The sequence below is a fragment of the Falco cherrug genome, chromosome 4, assembly GCF_023634085.1.
Source record: "Falco cherrug isolate bFalChe1 chromosome 4, bFalChe1.pri, whole genome shotgun sequence".
NCBI lineage: Eukaryota > Metazoa > Chordata > Aves > Falconiformes > Falconidae > Falco > Falco cherrug.
In genome coordinates this window covers 25,943,150-25,967,281 of record NC_073700.1, presented here as the reverse complement: position 1 = coordinate 25,967,281, position 24,132 = coordinate 25,943,150, and the positions used below count along the sequence as shown (strand labels likewise).

General features: G+C 54.7%; 1 protein-coding gene across 2 annotated transcripts in view; it reads left to right on the top strand.

Annotated features, from left to right (window-relative positions):
* Nucleotides 1-12,240: 12,240 nt before the first annotated feature.
* Nucleotides 12,241-24,132, top strand: part of PRKCB (protein kinase C beta) — a 132,878-nt gene continuing 120,986 nt past the window's right edge. Inside the window, exons 1-2 of one of the 2 annotated variants that reach the window (XM_055707512.1) lie at nt 12,241-12,538; nt 12,985-13,016. In XM_055707512.1, the coding sequence (XP_055563487.1) occupies nt 12,369-12,538; nt 12,985-13,016 (202 nt within the window). In that variant the 5' untranslated portion in view covers nt 12,241-12,368. The remainder of the gene's footprint in view (nt 12,539-12,984; nt 13,017-24,132) is intronic. The other variant, XM_055707511.1, reaches the window with a different exon arrangement.

Here is a 24,132-nt window from a genome sequence, read left to right as displayed (position 1 = left end):
GGGACATCCCCAGCTTGGCTCTGGGGCCCGACTGAGCAGTGCCAGAGCTGGCGGCAGGGCGGGAAAGGCCCTGGAGCAAGGCTGGTGGAAGGGAAATGGGGGGGAAAGGGGGCTATCCCTCCAATTCCCACCCCTTGCTTCTGCTTCTACTCCTTGGGGTTTTGATCTTTAATTTCTTTTTGCTGTTATCAGCAGCCCACTCAGGCTCCCTGTAGAGGAGCAGGCACAGAAGTGTGGAGGGATCCCAGGGGATGGGGTGCTGGGGGGGCCTGGGACCCCCGCAGCCCCTCTTCCCCCTGGCTGGCGAGGGAGCTGCACTGCTCCTGGGCAGTGGGGGCTCCAGCTCCTCTCCGCACACCCAGTGACATTCAGCCTCACTTCCCCCGGCACCAAAGTGTTTCTTTACCTGGCATCACTCAGGCTGGAGGGATTTACATTTTAAAGGATTTTTTTAAATGGATTTGGATAGATTTTTTTTTTTTTTTTTTTTTAGCTTTTGTCACTTTGAATGTTTGTGGAGAGGAAATAATAAACGGAAACCACACAAGGCAAAGCTTCATGTAACTAATTTGTGTTCATGCAAATGTGTTGGGGATGGAAGTCCAGGTTCAGACACGCAACACCTGACCCTCGCCGTAAGGCTTGGGGTGAGTGCTGGTGGTGGAGGTGCATGAGCACCCTGCAGTCCCACTGCCCGGGCCCTGGGCCCCTCTCCCACCCCCAGCATGTCCCCACCTCTCTGGTCCATGGTGGCACAGCCACTCTGCTCCTGGGCAGCACTGCCGTCTGCCCTCCACCTCGACCCGGTGCTGGCGATGGCACAGGCTCCTGGTCACCATGGAGACCCGGGAGGAGGATTTTGAACCATCTTAGAGAATTTCTGCTCCCCCCCAGCCATGCACAGCCTGTTTTATTGCTGGACTGCAGCTTCGTGCTGCCCGACCCCACGCAGGGGCTGCAGAGCCGACTGCATGACCCCACATGTGGCCGTGTGCCCATCCCTGTCCCCAGCCTCCTCCAAGGTCAGCCCTGATGGAGGTCACTGGGAACTCTGCTGCGGGCGGCAGCGTGGAGCCCACCACAGACACAGGCAGCCTGGGGATGGCAGCCCCTTGCTGAGACGCAGGTGTGGGCTCTGGAAATGGGCTAAACCCACTGCCCAGCCCCACAGCGGGGCTGCAAGCCCACCCAACAGGGCAGATCCCTGCGGGCTTTGTCACTCCTCCCCTGGGGACACTGCAGTCCCTTACCAGGACTTCTGTCTGGGTGTGTGCCCGTCCCCCATGCCGGCGGTGGTGGGGTGGGTTGGGGGCCACCTGCCATCCTTGTGCTGTGGGACCACCGTGCACCTTGGGGCAGGCACCACCCCCGGGCCGAGCAGAGGGCGCACAGGACCCCCCTGACCCGAGGCCATCGCTGGCAACGGGGTCGCTGCCCCAGGGCCCCCCCTCTCCTCCCCAGCCTGTGTTACTCCATCGTCTCCCACAACTGCCCACAGCGGCTGATCCCGCTGCTGCCAGCAAGACCCCCAGGAGCAGGTTTTGCTCCAGGAACAGTTTCCATCGCTCACTGCTGGGTTTCTCGGCTTTTGGAGGGTATTGGACCTCGCCTGGAAGCAGCCAGGAATGGGAGCAGCAGGACCCGTGGCCGAGGGGCTTCAGCTGCACCTCGCTGGCCGTGCCGCCGGCAGAGCAGAGGTGTGAGGGCAAAGGAGCTCGCTGGGGCACCGGCACCGGCCGGAGCAAGGGCTCGGTGGAAGGGGAATGCTAATCAAGTTCTATGCTGGCAGCAGCCAGAATGCTGCACAATAAATAGCCATTTTAATTACCGCACAATATTTACAAGATTGCTTCCTCATTTGGGAAATTAAAACAAATGCTCCATCAAAATGATCAACATTGTACAGAGAAGCACAGGGCTGATAAAGAAATACATTGGCTGCTAATGAAGGAGTAATTGGCACCTCGGCGCTGGCCGGGCTTCCTCTTCTCTGCAACGGCGGCGCCAAGGGCGGCCAAGGGCCCCCCCGGGCCCGACAGCGCGGGGGGGCAGCGGGGCCGCCCGGGGGTCCCACCCCGCTCCCAGCCCCCAAGCTGCCGCCCCGGCTGGGGGTCCCCGCCTGCCGCAGAACGGCCCGAGAGCTGGGGACCCCCGGGCTGCGGCCGGGGGGCAGGGGGGAGCGGGCAGACCCCCGGCTCTGCTGCCTGAGCCGCTGCCGTGGCTAACGCGGGGCCGAGGGGAGGGGGCTGCCCCGGGCCCCCCCGAGCATCCCCCGGTGCAGCCGGGGGGAAATGTCCCTGGGGCGGGGGGTGGCCTCTAAGTACCGAACCCCGCCGCCCCTCCCCTCCCCCCGCTCCTTTCCCCTTTTCTGCCTTTTTTTTCTTTTCTTTTTCCTTTTCTCTCTCTCTCTTTTTTTTTTTTTCCCCAGCGCTGCCGTTGCCATGAGAACGGTGACATCCCGAGCCGCGGAGCTGCCGGGGATGCGGGGACACCCGCGTCTGCCAGGGCTGCCCCGGGCACTGGGGTCCCCGCCAGCGCTCCCTCGGCAAGCGGCAGTGGGGCCGGGGGTGGTGGGGTCCCCTCCCCCTTCCACTTCCTCTTCCCCTTCCCCTCCCCATTCCCATCTCCATCCCCATCCCCTTCCCTGTCCCCATCCCTTTCTCCTTCCCTTCCCCTTCTCCTTCCTCATCCCCTTCCCCTTCCTCTTTCCCACCCTCATCCCAGTCCCCCATCCACATACCCTTCTTCCCTGTCCCAGTCCCTATCCCCATCCCACTCCCTATCCCCTTCCCCTTCTCTGTTCCCATCCCACTCTCTTTCTCCTTCCCTTCTCCTTCTCCTTCTCCTTCTCCTTCTCCTTCTCCTTCTCCTTCTTCTCCTTCTCCTTCTCCTTCTCCTTCCTTGTTCTCTTCCCCTTCCCTGTTCCCATCCCAGTCCCTATTCCCTTCCCCTCCCCCTTCCCCTTGCCTTTCCCCGCACCTGCTAGCAGTCTGGTCCAGCTTACACCCATCGCTCACAAACACCATGAGCAGTGATGCTGCCCTGGCCGAGGCAGGGCACGCTGCCTGCATGGGCAGGGGGCTTGGGGGGCTGGCAGGGGCACCCCACAGGCACTGTCATTGCTGGGATGTGCCAGAAATAGGTCAGGCGGAAGGTTTCCAAGGACATTTGAAAAAGCAGCGGGATTTAATTATGTTCAGATACCTGCTGACAGTCCAGCAAGCCGTTTCAGGGGAGGAGATTCCACCTTGATGGAAGCGGGGAGGGAAGATGGCAGGGTGGCCCTTCACGCACCGAATGCTCCGTCACAGACCAGCTCACAGCACCCTGATGGCCACAGTCCACATGGAGCTGGGAGTGCTGAGCATTTCACCTTCCACTTGTTCCCAGAGCAGGTGGCCTGGAGCAGGGAGATGCCTGGGAAAGCCCAGGTGAGGTCTCGGGGGCTGTCCTCAGGCCCCAGTGCTGCCCTGGGGTGCAGAAGCAGCTGGATTTGGGGGGGATGGACGTTGGGAAGAGGAATACAGAGGGAGAGCTGGGGAATGCGGCTGGCTCAGGGACTGGCGGAGCACAGACCCTCCTCCTGTGTCGCAGCAAACCGCGAGTGCTCAGGGCTGGGAGCGGTGAGCGGGTTTGCCAAGGCCTGGCATCCACACACAGAAACAAGGGGAAAATCCCCCTGGAGACTGGAGCTTCTGTGGGGCTCTGTGCCCCCTGGACCTGTGGCTCGTGGGTCTCCATGGCCCTGCCAGCAGCCCATGGCAGGGTCAAGCACTGTGGAGCCGACATCCATCACTCCCTGCCGCAGAACTCCCAGCTCTGCGAGGGCAGGAAGGAGCTGGAGGAGCCGCAGTCGGTAGGGAAAAGCCAGAAAATAATTTACAGCTTCTTCCAGATGGCAGCCGGTATGATCTGGCTAACAAACACAGATAAGCAAGCGTAAGGGAAGGATAAATAAACCTTGCAGCTCACGGAGTAAAACAACCTGCTGTGATTTACAGCAGAAAAACCCCACTCGGCCAGTGCCGAGCTTGCTCCCCTGCCCGGCGCTAGGGCTGCTGGTGGGAGCTGCTGGGGCAGGACCCTGGCACCCAGGGGACACACCAGGCACCCACACCCCTCCGCCTGCCGCCCCCGGGGATGCCCTTGGGGTGAACCAAACCCAAGAGCAGCTGAGGCACTCCAAAACCAAACCCAAGTCATTTAGTGAGAGAGGAGTGAAAACCTCATGCAAATGTTTTCCATTCAAAAATTCTTTTGATTTCTAAATTAGTAACAGCAAGTCTTTCGGGGGGATTTTTTTTTCTTTTTTTTGGGGGGGGTGTGTTGAAACTTTTTCAAATACTTCTGGAAATTCATCAACAGGGATGTTGTTCTCTGCTTTCAATTTATCTTTTCATTGCTTTTTGTCCCCAGCTTTGACTGACTTCAAACGCTTGTGGTCTGGGTAGTACCATGAGGTCCCACGATGCTCCCCACCATGCAGAGCAGACCAGCTTGCCTGCAGCTCTGGTGCTGGAGTTTCAAAGCCATCACAAACAGCAGCTTGCCTGTCTGTACTAGCACTGCTGGACCAGGCTGGAGAGGAGTAACCCAGCTGCAGAGAGGTGATGCTGCAGCTGAAGATGGCAGCAATAAGTCAGCGGTAAAGCTGCGGACAGGCTCCCGGGGTCCCCACTCCTCCGAGGGAAGGTGAGGTGCCCCGGCCGTGGCTATTGCAGCCCATTAGGGATACTCCAGTAACAAACCTGTGCATAAGGATTCACAGCGCAGCAGATGTGTGACCTGGGGTGGGCTCAGCCAGACCTGGGGAAGGGGCTGGTGGCACCAGAGCAGTGCCATCCACAGCTTCCACCAGTAGCAGTGTTGAGTGGTGGCAGGTGTCCACACGGTAGGCTTTTGAGGGTGAGGCTGCTGAGAAGGTAGAAACAAGAGAGCGCCATGGATGGGGAAGGAGGGAAACCCATGTCTCCAGCTGCAAAGCCTCTGTGAGCATCCCCTGCACCTCTCCTCTGCCAGCTCTGCCACAGTACCCAGGCACGCTCCCTCCAGCTATGGGGTCGAGGAAGGGTGGCCGATGGGATGTAGGGGGACAGGGATGCAGGACCCTGGCATGCCTGGCCCGCAGCTCTCGCCTGCATGCTCGCCTTCAAGCTGGAATCATCTCCAGTGGAAAAGAACACGAGATAAAAGTGGTGAGAAAAGGCAGCCCCCACCCTGTGCTAATGGGCGATCTATGCTTTATCCCAGGCTTGGTTTTGCTGGGAAATGACCGGATCAGCTGGAGAGATGGTGGCCCAGGAGCAGAGCTGCTGGGTGAAAGGGAGCAGAGTATGAGCACAATGTTTCAGCGGTACAAGCCAAATGGAGCAAACAGTCAGGGAAAAGTCACCCGATTTTCCTTGAAGCATCTGTGAAAGGATTTACTTGCTGAGGGCATGCCAGCAGCGGTGCCAGGGTAAGCTGGGAGTGGAGAAAGGCCAATGCCATCATAGGAACATCTATCTGAGGATTTCCATCTCCCAGGATTCAAGGCACCCAGGTGACAGCATTCCTGAAGAAACAGGCTCCAGAGCATCCCCAGCGCATCCCTGCAGCTGGGCCCATCTGGGCTCTGTGGGTTTGTGGGCTCAGGGCAGGACTGGCTGGGTGTGGAGCAGCAGAGTGTGGCTGTAAGGGAAGAGGTTAATGGCTCAGCTGTGAGGAAAACCCTCTGAGGCAAAGCTTAATGAAGAAGTCATTGTGCACCGGGATCAGTCCCGCGCCTGCAACTGAGCCTCATTGTTATTTAAATGGAGCTCCTTGCCGGGCTGGATGAATAACTTCATGATCAGATGATTTTTCTGAGCGATGTGATGAGCCATGTACATAAAACCAGCCATACTTTATGAGAAGGAGCGCTGCAGAGAAATCCAGCTCCTGGGGGATAGCAGGTGGAGTTTGCCATGGCACAAGCAGAGTCATTTTGCATTTCAGAAGAAGCAGGAGCTGCAGCCCCTGTCGGAGAGATGGGAAAGGCTGGCAGGGGCCTCCGGGCACTGGCACCCGTGGGTGTGCTGCACCTTGCTTCCCCACTGCTCTGCCTCCAGAGCTGGGCTTGGTCCCTGGGCAAGACTGATCCTAAGGAAGGGAAAGGGGTGAACAGCTGCCAGGCCGGGAGCGTGCCAGGCACCCTGGGGTGCACACGCAGGTTCAGGGACTGCATCAGTGCAGCTGGATGGGAAAGTCACCGTGCATCAGCTCAAGCCCATCGCTTACAGCTTGGTCTTGTTGCTGTTCAGTTTGGGTCCTGCTTTTATAACTCAGAAGAAATATGTAATGCTGTCCTTAACTCTGAATGCTGTTGCCTGGCTGTCCTGAGCCTGGACGTCCCCTTTGCACACTGGTGAGACAAGCGGAGCTGGCAGTGCCACTCCGGCTCCTGCCACCAGGCTGGATTCACCTGTGTGCCAACCCACTTGGCAGGCAGCGGGAACTCCCACCGGTTTGGATCAATAGCAAGAAGTAAGGGCCACTTCCTATCTTAGAGTCATAGGACATGAAAGCCACGTATTGATCAAAAGGGTTTGGAAACAAGCAGCAAAACCCCAAGGATTTTACCACTAACTTTGTTTAACCAACTGTACAGGAAGGCGGTTTGATGTGTACCATTTCTGGGTACATGAAACAGAATTAATTTGTTCTCCCTGAAAGCCAGCAGACAGGAATATAAAACATTTAAATAGCCTAACCATGTTTGTGATGTGCCGAAGCATGCAAATAGCCGATGTGTGACTGCACTCTCCATGCATTGCAGGTTTGGAGCACGCGTGTTCTGCAGCTTTTTGGCAGATTTGACGCCTGTGCCCCTTGCCAGAGCAAGCAGAGGGTGTATCGCTGTGGGGCAGCAAACAGCACAGGCTCTTCATCTCATTTATTCATCTGCAGAGTGCTTTGCCTTGAGGAGGGATGGAAGAAACCTCGGGGAGTCTGAAAAACAGCAGTGCATTTGCACAAGCCCTGACCACCAGGCACAGCAAGCTTGCATGCTGAGCCGGGAACTGGCTTGCTTCTCTGGCTCTGCCCCGCTGCTCCTCACAGCCTGGCAGCTCCCCACTGGGCACTGCACCCCAGGCCATCCTCACTTGCTCTTGGATGCCTAGGAGTCCCGGGCAAAAGAGCACAGAGCCTGGAATGAGGGCACAAGCTCTGCTTCTGCAGGAAATAGTGCGCTCTGGTGTGACGGGGAGATGCTGTCCTGCCTGCTCTGTGTGGAGCGGACGGGCTTGGGGTGGATGGAGCCCTGTTTAACTACGGCTTTTTATTGCAGTCCCTTCGCTTGCTTGTGCCCTGCTGCCCCAGGGTGGAGGGTCAGCGTGTGCCAGCTCTCTGCCAGCTGGGTAACCTGTGCTCTGGGGACCATGAGGGACAGCACTTCGTTGCTGTCTTTGCCCAGGTCTCCTCTTTTCTGCCCAACATGCCTGGGTGTCTCTGCGCCCTGTGCTTGAAACCTTCCCTGGGTGAGCAGAGGCTCTCTGCAGGGCTGCGGCTGGCCAGAGCACACTGTGTCCTCAGCAGCCCCACCACCATGGGCAGTGGTCCCCGTGCCCTCGGCCACAGCCCTGTTTGATTCCCCTCCAGCACATCGACGCAGAGCCAGAGCAGCCAGCAGCTCGGCATCGGCCCCGCCAGACCAAAACAAGGCTGCTGAAAAACTTGGGTGGAGGTAAATGAAAGGATTGCTTTCACATCTAAGACTGGAGCAGCGGATGTTCCAGCCGAGCATCGCAGTGCTCCCAGTGCTCTCCTTCCCGGTGCTCTCCTGCCGCTGGCCACCCGTGCCATTTATGTAATGCTCAGGCACTAACGTTTGGGCTGCTTTTTTTTTTTTTTTCACACAGCGGCTGGCTGCGAAGGATGCTCTTGCCTCTGGTGGGTGGGTAACTAGGTCTCTCCTCACATGAACGCAGCTTCTCTATTCCTCGCTCCATCCTCTCTGCACGGAGGACGTGAAACATGCAAAAACTGTGAAAGCAGCAAGGGAAAAACCAGCACTGCTGACGTTGCCCCATTGCGGGGGGGGGCCTGTCCATTACCCCCTCCATCCCCAGTGTGCCTGCACAGCCCAGGGCAGACCCCCCTCCCCAGTGGGTGACCAGTGGGGCCAGTGCTGCCCAGAGCAGCAGCACCTCCTGCGGCGGCTGAGCCCCACGGGCCCTTTGCCCCATGCTGGTTCCTACAGCCGCGCTGCCCTCCAGGTACCGCCTGGGCAGCTGCTGCCCGGAGCCTGAAGGATTGTCTGCTGTGAGCAACAAGCAGCTTTTCTGAAGTTTGGTGGGACCAGGGGTTTTCTCCAAAAAAAAAAAAAAAAAGAAATGTGTGTGTGTATCTGCCCCTTCCTGGCAAGAACATTTCGGGTGAAAGCTTTTACAACTTTACGTATATCTCCTGGGCTCTAAGGAGCAGTGCTGCTGCCTCAGCGTGCACCCCCAAGCACTGGGAGACCCTCCCAAACCCCCACCCACCTGCACCCAGCCTGCTGCCCCTCTCAGCTTTACCTGCGCTCAGGCGCAGCCTCCCAACACCTCCACGAGCTCTGCAGCGCTGCAAGGGGGCATGGAGAGATGCGGAGCCTGGGAGCCAGAGTGAAGACTTGCTGCTCGCGGAGCTGCCTGGCTGCACCCACAGGGAGGGTGCAGTGGGTCCCTGCCCCAGGCTCCCCTGTCTCTGCCCCAGTGTCCCCATCCCTGCCCCAGTGTCCCCTGTCCAGGCCGCAGGGTCCCCTGGCCCTGCCCTGGCCCTCTTGGCAAGCTGGTGGGGCAAGACAGCATCCGCAAACGGAGGCGGAGGCCGCTGAGCACTGCTGAGACACCTTTATATTTAATTAGACTTTGACTCTTCCTCCACCTGTTTCCTGTGGCGGATTTAGGTCCCTGAGAAACAAATGCTGAAAAAAGAGAAAAATCTGTTCTCCAGCTTCTTTGAATTTTTTAGAGAAAGCCAATGTGGGCACCAAGGGAGCAGCATCCCCACATCGATGCAAGGCTGGAGGCTGCAGCGTGCTTGCCAGGAGCTTGCCTGCTCTCCCACGCAAGCTGCTGCTTCGGGGCGGCAGCTCCGGCATGGTCCCGACCACGGCAGCAGTGTTAGGGGCTCCTGCACATGTGCAGGCAAAGCTTGCTTGGGAAATGGAGAGAACGTACCTTGTCTTTTGGGTTTCTGCCTCTTTGCTGGCCTCGGGGGCTGGCTCTCCCCACCGGTGCAGTGATGCTGCAGGGCTGGAGTCGGCCGGCACCGCAGGCACATTGCAGCATGCTTGGTGCAACGCACCGGGTTGTGCGATTGAGGTGGGCTTCTGACCTGAACCCCTGCAATTTGTTAGTTGTGGTTTGGGATTTTTGTTGGAAAGGGCTTGTTGGGCATGTCTCCTGCAGCCCCAAGCCTGCAGCCTCGCACCAGGCGCTCTGCTCACACATTTCCCGCAGCGAGCAGCAGCCCTGCGGCGCTCTCAGTGCTTTCCCTTCCACAGAGCAGCTCCTCGGTTGCCTGTGGGAGGATGAGGTCCCTTCCTGAGGATGTGAATCATGTCTCTATGGGAGCCTGCTCCTGCACCTGTTGTCTCTGCATCTCCTGTGGCTGCGGGGCTGCTCTCCCACCCCACAGCAGTGGAGGAAGGCTGCAGAGCCGGGGGGTAAAGGCGAGCCAGGATTTTCCAGCGCTGTGCTCCATGGAGGTACGCTGCAGCTGCAGGCAAGGAAAGGAGAGCCCATTTGCCCGTATCACCGGTTGGGTTGCGTTGGGTTGCGGTGCCCTGGTCTGTCTGATGGCAGGAGCTGATGGAGGGGAAGACGTGGTACAAAACCGGCACTTTTACGGAAGCAGGAATGAACCGGGCTGGTTTCCCCTCTGGTCCATGCACTGTGCTCCCCTGAGAGCACCGGTTCCAAGTTGTTTGTGCGTTAGTCCTCTCGTCGCACCTGTGGGGATTTTACTTGCATTATTAAATATAACCATTTCCTTAGAGGAAGGAGCTGCTGGGATGTTCAGCCTGACATTTCAGAGTGCTGAGGGGATCTGAATACCCAGCTCCCATGAAAATCAGCATGGTCTTGAAAATCCTTCGTTCAGCATGACATGACTCTGAGTGTGCTAAATAATGAAAGTGGTAAAATAAGGGAAAAAGAAAACAAGCTCCCAAGAGCAGGAACTGTACCTGGGTTTTGTACTTCTTGGCCCAGCAGAGTGAAGAAAGCTTGTGCACGAACACTAACATGATCATCAATACTTATAGCGCAGAGTTAAAGACATATTCTCAGTGGTTTCTGCTGCTGCTGGGTTTCATATGCAGCAGCTATGCGGGCTGTGTTTGGAAAATGGGTACATACGGTAAAAGAACAGCAGAGAAGAAACAGGCAAAGCTCAGAGTTTACAATTAAACCGAGAAGAATTCAGCCTGGCACGGTTACATGTTAAGTGCAGCATGCACTTAGGGTAATATACCGCTTTCCTTCGTGAAAGTACACAGGAAAGGAATCAAAATGACCTGTTATTATTTTCATTATTGCTCTCATTCTTTTGCTTGCAGGAGTTACTTCTGTGGCGAAGATTTCTATATGCAAACCAGTGGTGAATAGGGCCTCGCTCCCAAAGCAGAAGACACCCCGCAGCACAGGCTGGCGTGGTGACGGGGAGAAAAAGCACCACCTTGGCCCCCGCTCACTCCAGCATGCCACGGGAGGGCTCCGCAAGGTTTCCCTTCATTTCCTTCTGACACAAGCACAGCACGAGGAGGGATCCCTGCAATTTATTGCTCCTTCTTAGCATTGAAATCACATGGCACTGGGGCTTAGTAACGAGCCTGTTTATGGAAAGGCGACATCAGCAGGACAGGTCAGCTACAGTTTATTATTGTAATGAACCTTTTAAAGCAGCTGCCTAATAACAGCTCTGGGCCTATTTCTGGTAAGCCTCCCGGGTGTTTAATTCTATAGAGCCAGAGGGGCATTCTTCAGAGAAAGAGCCTGTAGGATGGAGGGCTGGATCCCAGTGGAGTAGGGACGGTCTAGGGCCACAGAAGGAATACGATCACATGGCTGCAGAGCCAGAATTAAATCCCACAAATGAGAATTTAGAAAGACTTGTTCACAGAAATATTTTCATGATTACATTTCAGTTAAAGTTGCCTCCTGTTTTCATTTGGATTTTCATTTCCTCAGCTCCCAGGCCAGGGATGATGCAGCACCAGGCTGGCACAGGGACGTCGGAGGAGGAGGAAGCTGACAGATCTGATTTTCAATGGTTGTGAATGCCAGCAGGTAGCAAGAAAGGTGAATGGTAAATGTGGTTTGAAAACTCCTCCGTGCAGCTCAGCTGAGGTGTTTTCAGTGGGCTGGGTAAAAGAAGGTCGTTATTTGAACTGTAAGTTTTAAAAAAAACATTCTGAGAGGACTGCTGAGCTGGTCGGCTTTGCATCCCTTGTGCAGGTGAGCCGGGACCTGCCCAGGCTGCTGGTGGCCCCTGAGCCACTGTCACACCCAGCGCCCAGCCAGGCTGGGGTTCACACACGCCCTGCATCTCCCCTCTGAGCTTACTGCTCCTGCTGCTGACTTGTGTTGTGCAGAAAATCAGGGTAGAGCAGCATCATTCTGGCCTTAACAGCGGGAAGCGTTGGGCTCCTGGGGGAATGTGGGGGAAACGCCGTTCCCACCGCCAGCCCTGCAGCAGGCATATGCCGTGCGGTGCAGCTGCCCCCCTGCTGACGGGAAGGCAGGGTTACCCGCTTCTGGGCTTTTCTTACTGTTACGATTACCGCCAGCACTATTCAATCACTGTTATTACTTAACCCCCTCTGCTGACCCCTGCTCGCCCCCCCCCCCACTGCCTGTTTGGGGGCCACGGGAGAGGATGGTGCCCCTGCCACGGCGCTGAGCCGCTGCCGGTCACCCCGTGTGCCCTGGGCTCGCGTGGGCCGCCGGACGGGTTCTCCCCGCGGGGCCGGGGCAGCATCGCCGAGGGGATGCAGATGATACATGCAAATGATTGTGTGGGCGGGGCCTCTTCTGACCCCGCCCACTGTGCCCTAGGGAGCGCCCCCCGCCCCACAGAGCGGGGCGTTATGCAAATCAGCATGCGGAGGGGCGGGGCGACAGCCGAGCGGCGCGAGCGGGGGGCGGGGCTCGCCATGCCGAGCAGCGGCGGGGGCGGGGCTCGCCATGCAGATGAGGGCGGGGCGGAGGCGTTATGTAGATGAGGGGCGGGGCGGTGCCCGGGTGTGTGTCGGTGCCTTTCGCCAGCTGCAGCCAGAGGTACCGAGCGCAGCCGAGCCCGGCTCCAGCTGCAGCGGACGGGCCGAGCCGAGCCGAGCCGGCGGCCGCCAGCCCCAGCAGAGCATGGCTGAGCCGCCGCCGGCGCCGGGCCCTGAGGGCGAGGAGGGCCCGGTGCGCTTCGCCCGCAAAGGCGCCCTGCGGCAGAAGAACGTGCACGAGGTGAAGAACCACAAGTTCACGGCGCGGTTCTTCAAGCAGCCCACCTTCTGCAGCCACTGCACCGACTTCATCTGGTGAGCGACCTCTCCCGGGGCCCCCGCCCGGCGGGGTCCTTCCCGGACCCCCCCTCAGCTTCTCCCCGGATGCACCCAGCCGGCCACTGCCCGCTCCCCCGGACATTCCCCACCTCATTAGACCCCCCCCCGGTCCCCCCAGCCGGCCGCTGCCCGCTCCCCCGGATACCTCCCCCCGCCCCCCCCCCCCCCCCCCCCCCCCAGGCCCCCCGGGTCCCCCCAGCCAGTCGCTGCCCGCTCTCCCGGACACCCCTCCCCTCCCCCCCCCCCGGAGATCCCCCCGGAGATCCCCCCGTGCCCCCCCCAGCCGGACGCCACCCCCCCGCCCCGGCACCCCCCCCCCCCCCCCCCCCCCCCAGTCGGCCGCTGCCCGCTCCCCCGGGCCCCCCCAGTGGGCAGGGAGGCTGCGGGGCCCGGCCGGTCTCACACCGCCTCTCTCTCCGCAGGGGCTTCGGCAAGCAGGGCTTCCAGTGTCAAGGTGAGTGTGGCGCCGCCGGGGGGCTCGGGGAGGGGGGAGCAGGCGCTGTCCCCCACCCCCGGGGCCGGTCCCGGCCGCGGAGCATCGCTGGGGGGCGGCGGGCAGCACCCCCGGGAGCCGCCGTGCCCAGGCCAGGGAAGCAGCTTAGTCATTTTTTTAATCAACCGAGCAACTGGTCGGTGCTTTTAAGCCGGTGGGTTTCGTTACCGGAGATAAGCGCCCAGGACTTCACATAAATCCCCCCAAAAAGGCAGAGGGAAGTTTATTGTTTTTAATGTCGTTAACACAAACCCCCGTGTTTTAACGGCAAAAGGGCCGCGGGGGGGGTGGGGTGGCGGCTGGCGCTGTCACTGTGCAACCTGGAGCAACTTGAGTGGCTTAGTTGGGCTGCCAGGGGGAGAACTGAGGCTTTACAACAATATGTTGCAATAACTTCAGGGTTACTACGACCAGAATTCCTTGTTCTGACAGTGCCGGGATTCTGGCTGTCCCCTCAGGAAATTAGGATGAATTAACTGGCCTGTAGCCGGTCGCTTGGTGCTCTTGTAGTTAGCCTAACTGTGGGTCGCACGTGCTGGCAGCTAACCTAGCTAACCCTGGTCAGGGTCTGGGCTTGGCATTCAAACGAGCCTGGTGCTTGCAGTTGCTGGCGGTGAAATTTTGCTCTTGTGAGTATTGGAGGCAGAGTTTTATTTTGGTAAGTGGCTGAATCCCAAGTTGAGGTATTTTGCATGAAAATAAAACAGCTGTTACAGCTCTAATATCTCAAGAACAGCTCATCTTGGCCGCTTTCATCCGTATCTGAAGCAGAAAGCAGACCCCACTGGGCTGTGGTGTGGCGCAGAACCAAACCCCGAGGTGCTGTGGTGGGTCCAAGTCTCTGACGGCAGCTCTGTGTGTGCTGCGGCTGCAGGCAGGGGGGCTCTGCCTTGGGTGCTCTCAGGAGCATCTCTGCAGATACTCGCAGGAGCAGTGTAAGTCTAGCCCAATCTAAGTGGTGCTGATACTCATTCTTAATACTTGCTTTAGGAGTATAACCTGCAAATACCAAAAGCATCTCCCTGCTGCCTCCTAAACACCTACCTAAAGGCCTGGGCTGCTGTCGGCAAGCAGAGGAAAGCAGATGTGGAGACTAAAATGTGTCCTAGTGGTGTTACTCAAGGTCACAGCTTCCCCTGGTACTGGAGGTTTCATACATGGGCAGCTGAGTTTCATTACTTAGGGGAGTTTTGTGCAGCTTCTATCTCTTAGTGTGAGTCTTCCCTGGGTTACCCAATTGTTAATTCTCTGACTTTCCTTATGGTGCAGGCAGCATCGTACCAGTCGTATTGGTGCAAACACAACACCCTGAAATTTGAAGTGTGCCAGAAAAGCTAGGGAGACTCGTGCTGGCAGAGCAGGGTTTTTCCTGTCTCATTTCTAGTGCTTTGCTCAGTTCCACTGATAGCATTCAGTGTCAGATAACTGGAGTCATTTCAAGTCTGTCTTCCAGCTGTTAGGAGCTATTGTCCAAATCTGTAACTGTGCCCTTTTCTCAAGGTTTACCCTCAGATGTTTTTAACCAGACATTTATAAACTCAGTCTTCGGTGTGAGATCAGTAAATGGGACCTATGAGGGTGGTCTCAGACTTGCTGACGCATAGCAGTTGGCCCCCAAAAGGAGTGACCTTCCCCATGGCAGTAGATATTCAACAGCGCAGCCCTGTCCTGTGGGTCTTGGACCAGGAGCCCTTTCAAGGCTGCAGTAACACCAGTAAGATCGCCAGCAGGACACTCTGCTCAGTGATGTCTCCAAAGGCGTGTGACTGATCTGTAACAGACCCTTAAAAAAACAGTTTCTGGGTTATTCTGGTATTACAGACATGAAAATTGCATTACTGTATAGCAGCAGGAGATTTTGCAGGCTGTGGTATGTGGAACAGACCAATCTTTACCCCAGATACTTTCCTAAAATTGATTATCTTCTGTGGATTTTCACATGCATCCCCTTCTCCGAGGTTCCGAGGCCCCCAGGTGAAAGCGCTCTGGTTAGCAAGGTAGACCATGGGTGTGATCCTCATTACAGCAAAAGCATCCTGCAGTCGGGTGCCCCATGACAGAAGGCATGTTGTGTCTCCGTGCAGAACGCTTCCAGGTTGGGAAGTCGAGCACGAGCTAGAAGTTGCTGTTGCCTGCCATCTGCTTTGAAATCACAGCTACCCCGGCAGTTTCCAGGAGGGAGAGCGGTGGTTCTGCAGTGGGAGGATGAATTTGGAGTGCCAGGGCTGGCATCGCACGCTGCTCCTGCCCCCGGAGTGGGTCAAGCTATTGCTCCAGAGCTGTTGTGGTGCCGGGCACCACTCCTGTGGGTGAGAAGCACTAGACTTTAGGTTTGTGCCCCGCAGGTTGTGCTGCCGTTGCTGCTGAACTTGGTAAATGTTTACATGGAAGGACAAAAACCTCAGGGCTAGCTTTTGTTTAGTGGTTCTTTTTCTTCAGCCCTACAGGGCTTGCAGTAAGCTTTGGTTGTTAAGTGTTCAGCTCTCCCTTTATTGAATGCAGCTTTAACTCAACTTTTAACAACTTCCGCAACTATTTTATCCCGTTGGTCAGTGGGATGGCTGGAAATGTAGCTAAGGCACATGCCAGTTGTTTCTGAGCAGTTTCCTACGGCCATGCTTGTTTCAAGTAGGTTTTTGCCAGTGCCCTGATTTCTTTCTAGGGCATTTGCAATAATTAGATTGTTAATTAGCTCATTACTTGTGACTTTTGGCAGGAAGTTAGCAGAAACTGAGTCTTTGTAGCTTGAAATACTAATGGATACCGCAAATGCCACTTGATTGCCTGCTAATCTGCTTCTTATCCTTGTATACAATCTCCTCCTTATCCTTGTGTGCATCTTAAGACTTCCTGGGCTTAATGTCTGTCTTCAGAGCCAGAAAGCATTTCTGTGCTGGGCAGCAGGAGGTCTATTCGCAGGCGGTCCTGAGGAGCAGGACTGGTTCTTGCAATTTAACAAAAAATATCAATATATTGTGGGTGTTGGAAGACAGAAGTGCTGTGGATGTGCCTGGAGCTGCCAGAAAGACGAACTCTTCCTGGGGGAAACTGGTTGTGCACTAATCATGTATCAGCCTGAGGTGCAGAGGGGGCTTTCTGACTCTGTTAACAAACGATCTGTTGTAGCTGAAAGGTATGTGAGCTCTCATGTGAACTCATAAATAACAAAGGGAGAGGGATGTATGTGTTCTCCCCTTCCTGGGTTTCAAGATCCACCTGTCTGATACCATTACCAAGGAATTCATGAGGAGGGAGAGAGAGTTGCATCTCGTTATCTGCAGGCTGTCTCAGTGAAGGAACGACCTGTGGCAAAGTCACAGCCGATGGCTTTGCTGTCTTCATTCTCCTAACTTAGGAAGTGCTTTCAGGGTGGTAAAGGGAACTGGTTTGAAAGCTGTCGAGAGTGAAATTCTTGGTCCTGTTCTCAGAATGTGCTGCTTCTGGGAACTGACAGCCTTTCTTCATCTTCTGTGCTCGTGTTCACTCCTTGGCATCCTTGGGTATCTTTCTCCTGTTGTCCAAGCAGCTCTTGGTCCCTCTGCAGATGAGGGTGCCAGCTGCATTGGACCATTGGACGGTTTTTTTTTTTTTGGGGGGGGGCACCTCACTGAGAGCTGGGGTTGTTTAACCTGGAGTTGCTGTCGTGGCAGCTGAGCTGGGCTTCCACCCTAGGAACTTTGGAAGAGGTGTTCACGTAGAGGTGAAGAGCCATGTAACGTGATTCTCACTTAGAAGCAAAAAATAACCTGCATCTGTTACTGCTTTCACGTGTACAAGGTAGAAAAGCTCTTGGAAAGAGGCATCTTGATTCCTGAAGAGAAGGTGGGGGGGTGGGGTGGGGAGCAAAGGAGGAAAGGCAGGCATAATTTAGTAATGGATGCTTAGATCTCATGCAGTAACTTCTCTGGGGAGAATGTTTCCTCCTTCTCCCTGGTTATGACTCAGTAAGCAAAGATACTCTTCAGATTTAATTTTGTTCCAGACTTCATCCCAACCATAATTCCTCCTTCCAGGTTTCCTTCTCCCCATCCTCCAAACCCAGTGCTCTTTTGTTTTGTGTTTTCACAGTTCAACGTTTGATACCAAAACTAAGCAGCTGGAAAGCATCACACAGGCCTTACCTTTGAAGCAAGTATTTCTGTCTTGCTATCTGCCTTCAAAACCCACCCTTCCTTCCCCCCTGCTGCCCTCCAGACGGAAGCGAAACCCAGAGCAGCTCTGGCCTCAACTGCAGCTCCTGCTGCTGCTGCGAGTTTTGGTTTGTCGCCATTAACTTCACGCAGGCATTCAGCGTATGCTTTTATTGACTGTATTAAGCAAGTGAGAAACAAAAGCAAAACAAACTCCAATCATTGAGTTGCCTCAAACCCAGTAATTTCGTGTCAACATATTACGCACACTGGAGAAATGTTAGTGTTCAAATAGACTAATTAAAAATGTTACTGCAATTACTTTTTGCAACACAAATGATGCTAATTATATAATGCTGCAGAAATTGGAAACATAATTTTGGAGGGCTTTTTGTGAGCTGTGCAGCGGTAATACAATTCTCTGTACTGTAGTGGTGGAGCCCTGGGCGCAGGAGCCCCAGTGCTCCGGGTGCCGCGGCAGCACCCGGGGGCAGGTACAGACGGAAAGGAGAAGTCTGGCCGGTCCCCTGTGCTGCACCAGGTGGTCTGCGGTTCTGCAGAACTGTGACTACAAACAGGGTTGACGGGGAAAACGGGAAGATGTGCCCCTTTGTGTTTCGGTCAAAGGATCGAGTCTCCTTCAAGGACTAGTTTTAAAGTCTGTCGCTGGAGCTGGTTTCCCTAATCCTGCTCTTCCCTGCACTAGATACCTGGGCTCAGGAGCACAGCTGGGGAAGGAGAGCTGTTTTGGAAGGAAATCTGGACCTGCAGAAGCCTCATGCAGCGCAGGGTCGGTGGCTATCAGGTTCAGCAGGGATCACTTGATACGTTGAGCCCCATTAGTGTCTCCTTACAGTGCAGAAGGGTTCCTTTGAGTTTCTTAGTGGAAGTGGTTTCTCTTTTCCCTCCCCCTTTGCAGTTAGCATGGTAGATTTTTCTTTCTTATCTCTTGAGATAGCTGTCATCCTAAAATTATCTCAGACTTCGGTAAGGAGGTGATCAGTTTCCTTCCTGGGGTGTCTGTCGCGGACCAGTGCCAGCAATAGGAAGCTGGGCAGAGGGTCTTGGAGCTGGCACTGGGGGGAGGTTTGGGCACCTTGGGGGTGCAGGAAGGTTTCTGTCACATCTAGCTGGTGTCTGTCAGCTGTGACTCTGCTGCAGAGTTTAAGCCACCGCAGTATACAAGCTTCTGCTATGATTATTCTCTGGGTATTGGGTCTTCCAGGGGAATTTAATGTCAGGGCTGTCTCTAAGGAGACTTCTCAGCCAACAGTACAGGCGTTTCTGTATGTCTGTTAGCTCACGTGCATGTGACTCTACAAATTCCTACAGCACGTGGGCTCCTGGAAAGGTGTGTAGAGCATCCTTGCAGTAAGTTGTGGGTAGATGCTCACCTGTCTCACCACCAGCAGAAGATACTGGGGCTGCAAAACAGAACAAGACCTTGAGGGTTTGATACCTGGTGTGAAACAGGAGGTGGGATTGAATGTCCTCTCCAAATACAGTGTGAATTCTGTTAACTGATGGGGTTTTATCTAGAAACTCAAGCCAGAGTAGTTGCACAAGCCCTTCTGGTGCGCTGCTGGCCTCCCAGCCAGCAAGCATGGCTCCTTGTTTTTCTGTCTGCATCTGAAAAGGCAAAAATCTAAAAATGCTTGAGATGCTTGTCAATGCCATGGAGCCCCCCATCGGATTTATCAGCAAATAAGTTGCGTGATCACAGTGACTAAGAAATTAACTTCTAGCTGTGCCCATAATTTAGTTCAGGGCAGAACTGTTTGGAACTGTACAATCAGAAGTGTTGTCCCCTGGTCTGAATCGAATGTGTGTGGTAAAGAGAAGGGATGCTTATAATGGTGGGTGGGATGGGATTTTGCCCAAGAGAAATGTTTGGGTGGGTTTTTCCTGCAGGAGCCAGCTGTGCAGAGGATTAGTGCTGTACATTAACGCAAACAGAGCTACGGACCTGCGAGAGTCCGACCGTGGGCTGGTCACCTTTTTATGCACGTGGTAAGGCTCCAGCATAAAGGACAGCACAGAGCAGTGGTGGAGGGTGTTTGTGGTGCTGTGTGATTAATTCCTCTAGCATGGCTTTATGAATCATTATTCTGAAAGTCCGTAAATTGGAGCCATTTAGAAAAGGTGAATAACAAGCTCCCTGTAGGAGAGGGGTAACTGTAGGTCTTCTGGGTAGCCTGTTCCTTGCGTTCTTCAAGGGCTGCAACCCAAGACAGGTTGCTGAGAGCAAGCCCTATGAAAAGGCAGTAGAAACAAAATCAGAAAAGCAGGAGTCCTTGTGCAGTGATCCCAGGTGCAGCCTCGGGTTTCATTGTCGTGCTCTGGTGTCGCCTTGTGTGTTGCTGGCACAAATAATACCCTTTGCTCTGCTAATGGCTGTTGTGCATGCTGTCCCTGATCGCTGGGCAAGGGGAAGAGGGAGCAGAGCATGCAGAAAGATCCAGAGACCCTCCAGGCATTTCAAATGATGCTGTAGGAAACAGTCTGGCCAAGGACTTGCTCATCCTCTGTGTTGGCATTGTCCTGTACCTCAGGTTTTAGCAGAAACTCCTACTGGAGCCAGAGCTGCTGCGCTCCTCAGAGCAGGACCCCTGTGAGGGCTCCCTGGAGTGGGGCATTGTGCTCAAATCTTGTACCTAAACAGGGGCATGGGGTTGGGGTATCTGGACCTGAGTGCGGTAGGAAACGAGGGCTGTCCCTTGGGGTTCACAGTCACTTGGGAGAGGACAGCTGCAGGCTGCTGCTTCCCTGCTCTGAGACAAACCGTGCCAGCCAGCCGGAGCTGGGCTGCTGCTGGTGGCACCGTGCCTTGGCCGGGAGCGAGGTGGGGAGGCAGTGGTGCTGGCAGGGATGTGACATGGATGCAGCAAATGCTGTCGTTCCTCCAGACAGTGACCCAACAGATGAAGGCAGAAATCACTCCAGAGCTTTTCAGCCCTGTCAGGGCTAGTGTTAAGCACAGGGGCTATTGCCCCAGCCGGGAAGGGGCTGCTGCTGGGAGACACTTGACCCTGGCTGGCCCTGTCCTGCCAGCCTGGAGCAGCCATCACAGAGAAGTCAGTTTTTCCACAAAAGCCGCAGGAGGGGTGGGGGAGACGGGAAGAAAGCTCCAGTTGTGTGCTCTTTGGTAGCAGCCAAATGCTTCGTATTAAGCAGAAGCAATTCACAGAAGTAGCTGTGCTGGCTGTAACTCTTCCCGGGAAGGCAGCGTTCCCAGCCACGAGTTGCTCTAGGTGAGAGTGGTACTCGATGCTGTGCAAGGGCAGAAGCAGCTGAGCGCTTGCTCGGTTTACTGGGGTGGTAAGGATTTCTGCAGGCACCACGTGGAGAGTAGCTGTGGGGTCTCCCCCAGGGGGTTTCTCTGTTTCCCCCTTGCCGTGTCTCATCCCAGGGAGCTGAGGGCTGCAGGGCAGCAAATGGCTTCAACTGTGGGGAGCTACAGCTGCAGCTTCCAGGGGTGGCTGCCGAGGGAAATGGGGAGCTGAGCTGGGGGAGCTGCCTGCACGGTGGACCCCAAGTGTTTGCTGCCCTCCATGTGGCCACGGCTTGGCTCAAACAGGCGAAGGGATGGCTCTGGCTGCTCCCCCATTTGGAGGCTGCTTGTTTGGCTTTTCTCTCTTCAGCTCTGGTTGGCCCCGGTGCTGTGCCCAGAGAGATGGCTGGAAGCCACTGCCTCCTGTAACACCTTCTGCCCTGTGAGAAGTAATTCTGCTGGTTTGTACCTGGTGAGGTGGACGGGGGTGGGGAAAAAAAAAACCCTCTTTGCTTCCTCAGGGAGTGGTAGGAACTGGGGATGCCCTGTGCTGTGGAGTGCTGGGGCGGGCGCGTGGCCCTGGTGGGCTGCAGGGGCTGGTGTGGGCTGTGGACTGAGAGGGGGATCTTGATGCTCATGACTGTTCTGTGTTAGCTGTGCTCTCTGCTCTGATTACTTTAATATGTGAGTGATTTATCTGTCCTGTTCTTAGACCAGCCTCCCTTGGAAAAATAAAATTAAAATGTTTTCCTTATGAGTAGGCCACCTGAATTCTGTATAATTAGAACAATAACTTGCAAGCAGCACTCCTTCCTTGCCAGTTCAGGATTATTTAATTGTTCATTGATACGGGAGGAAGCATGACAAGTCCTTACAAAGTCCCGCTTTATGCAGCAAGTCAGCCCTCACCATCACTTCCGACAGCTCATCGTGGTTCCCAGCAGAAGGAAATGCATTTTGTGAAACACAACAGCGCTGCTCCTGCAGCACCACCGTGCCGATGAAACTGCACGCTGCCACTGCTGTGCAGCCCAGCATCTGCTGGCAGCCACGGGCATTGTCTGCTGGCTGCATGCTGGTCTGGAGCGCGTTAAACTGCTCCAGGACGGTGCCCTGGCAGCCCTGTCATCTGTGCTTTAATGCTTGTTGTAAACTGGAATAGGACTCATCATTACCTGCCTGCTAAGAGGTTAGTGGAAGCGGGTTAGTTTCTCGTCTTGTTTACACAGTGCCTCTTGCTTTGGAAGCTGTCCAAGGCTGGGCAGACCTGGGCTGTGGCAATCGTTGCTCTGCACTTAGGTGCTGATAAATGCTGTTTAGATGAAGATGTAATTCTTTCCAGTGCCGCTTCTCCGGCACGCCTGGGTTGCCTGCGCAGCGTATCTGTTGGCGTGTCTCAGCTGAGAGGGTGATGCTGTCAGGCTGATGGGGATGGCGTGCGTGGTCAGAAACCAGGCAAGCTGGCTGGCCAAGTCTTTGTGGCTCGCGGTTGACCTGAGGCATAACTGTGGCTTTGCTCAAGCTGTTTGCTTTTGAGGGATTTGGGCTGCCTTCCTCAGCTGTTTTGAGCTGTCCTGCTCTTCCCATCATGTGAACCACCACCCCCAAATCGGTGAGTGTTTGGGGCAAACACCTGTAGCCTCATTAGCTGCTTGCTTTCAGAGTTTAACTTCTGTAGCATGGGAGCACATGTCTTCCAGCCCCAGCCGATGTGCATTGATTGCTGAATATCTAATGCATTTGAGTTACATCTTGTCTGTTAAATAATTTGCTTCCATATTTGGTCTTGCTTTTGTGCCAGGTTTATACATCTTGTTTAAGTATGACAAGCAGAATATACTTACTGCTAATCCGAGCTGGACAGGCAATGCCTGCCAAAAGACCCAATATTAATAGGCACCAGCACATGCAAGTTACTAGACTTGCTAAGAGACTCGTTATGGTACAAATCCCCTTAAATTGGCTCTTTTTCATCCAGTTAAATCTGTATGTTTCCAGAGTGTCAGTCTACGAGCTTTTCTCTTTGGGTGGGAGTGCTCGCTTCCCAGAGCAATCTTCTGATCAAGAAAGTCTTTGTAGCTCCAAGCAGGAGGAAAAAACCAGGTTAATATGTTTTGGGGTGCAGATGTGGAAATGGGGAGATAATTAGCGGCTCTGCAGGGAGGTCTTGGGTGCTGCTGGGCCTGAGCAGGGTGTGTGGTTGCTGGTGCAGGCAGCTTTAGGGGTCGTGCAGGGAGGGCATCGAGGGCAATGCCTGTGGCTGGCTGCTTGGGGTGCCTCTGCTGTCGACTGGGGGTCATGTTTAAAAACTTTGGTCTCTTGCTAGTTCTGATCTGGTCTTCCGATGTTTGATGTTTCGCCAGCAGCAGGGAAGCTAAAAAAAGGTTCTGATGCTTCAGTCTCAATTTTCAGCTGCTCCTCTTCTTCCTCATGCTGTGACGCTGGTGTGTTGTAGCTGATCATGCTGGTAGATTCCTCCCCATCTTCTGTTGCCATGTGAAATGATGCAGCAGTAATAGCTTCACCTATGGAGAGAACAGTTAAATACCTTTATTCTGATGTCCTGAACAGCAAGCACATTTAATAGTTGACACTCTTAGTACACGAACAAATGCATTTTCATGATTTCCAGTTATAGCAGAAGAACGAGAAAGTGAGGCTGTGAAGAGGAGTGAATGTTGTCGTGGCTCTCTTGAATGGCTTCATGCAACTTTGCTCAGTGACATAGCTATGAAGTCAGGAGTCAGTACGAAGATTGTTTTATAATATCAGTAAGAAGCTGGAGTGAGGGGGAAGTGGCCCACGAGTTTAATTTGCATCACTGAGTGGATTAGCTCCTGACGCAGTGCAAAGTCATTATTTACCATGTCTCCAGATCTGTTGCCTTTATCAGTGCAATGGTTTGGAGAGGCTGATTCAGAGATCATTACATCTCTGCGTTTTACTTGGTGGGGACCATTAACACTTGCCTTGTAAGCAAAACGGTGCTTGTCAAGATTGTTAATATTGTGCCTACCCCAAAAGGCTGAGTAATTTGGTTTTAGGTTTTTTTTTCTTTGCATTCATTACACTAAATACTTCAGCTTCAGCTTGGCTTAGGAAAAATGCTCTGTAACTTGCCATTGACCTAGAGTAGTCAAAGGGAGCAAGACTGCCTAAGCGATAAAAACAGTGCAGCCTGTGTCTCTGGTCTCTGTAACAGACACATCTTCCCCACGGAGCAGCAGCAGGTGTAGCCGAGTCGTGCTGGTGAGCTTGCAGGAGTGGCAGCGTGGTCTCCGTGGTGCTTGCCGCTCTCAGGCTTGGTCACGGTGCTGGAGCCCCTCTGCCCCCAGCAGTCGCTATTGCTTGGGGTAAGTCCGTGCATTGTCACCTTTCCTGTACTGGTGGAAGATTTATGCACAGCTTGAAATAATCCCCCAAACAGTTATTTATAGACTCTGCAGAGCCTGACACCATTTTTACTGTGGAGCAACCTTTGCAATGTCGTCATGATGGAGACTAGCTTTGTTACAGGCTTTATTTTGCATTGCCTGCTTCAGCCTTTGTATGGGCTTCTTCGGGAAAACAGCCGTTACGGGAGAGGTTATCAACGTCTCCGTGTTTGCTCAGTTTCTGAAGAGTTTGGTGGAGTAACTTCCTTTTTTTTGGGGGTCTGATCATAGCAAAATGCCCC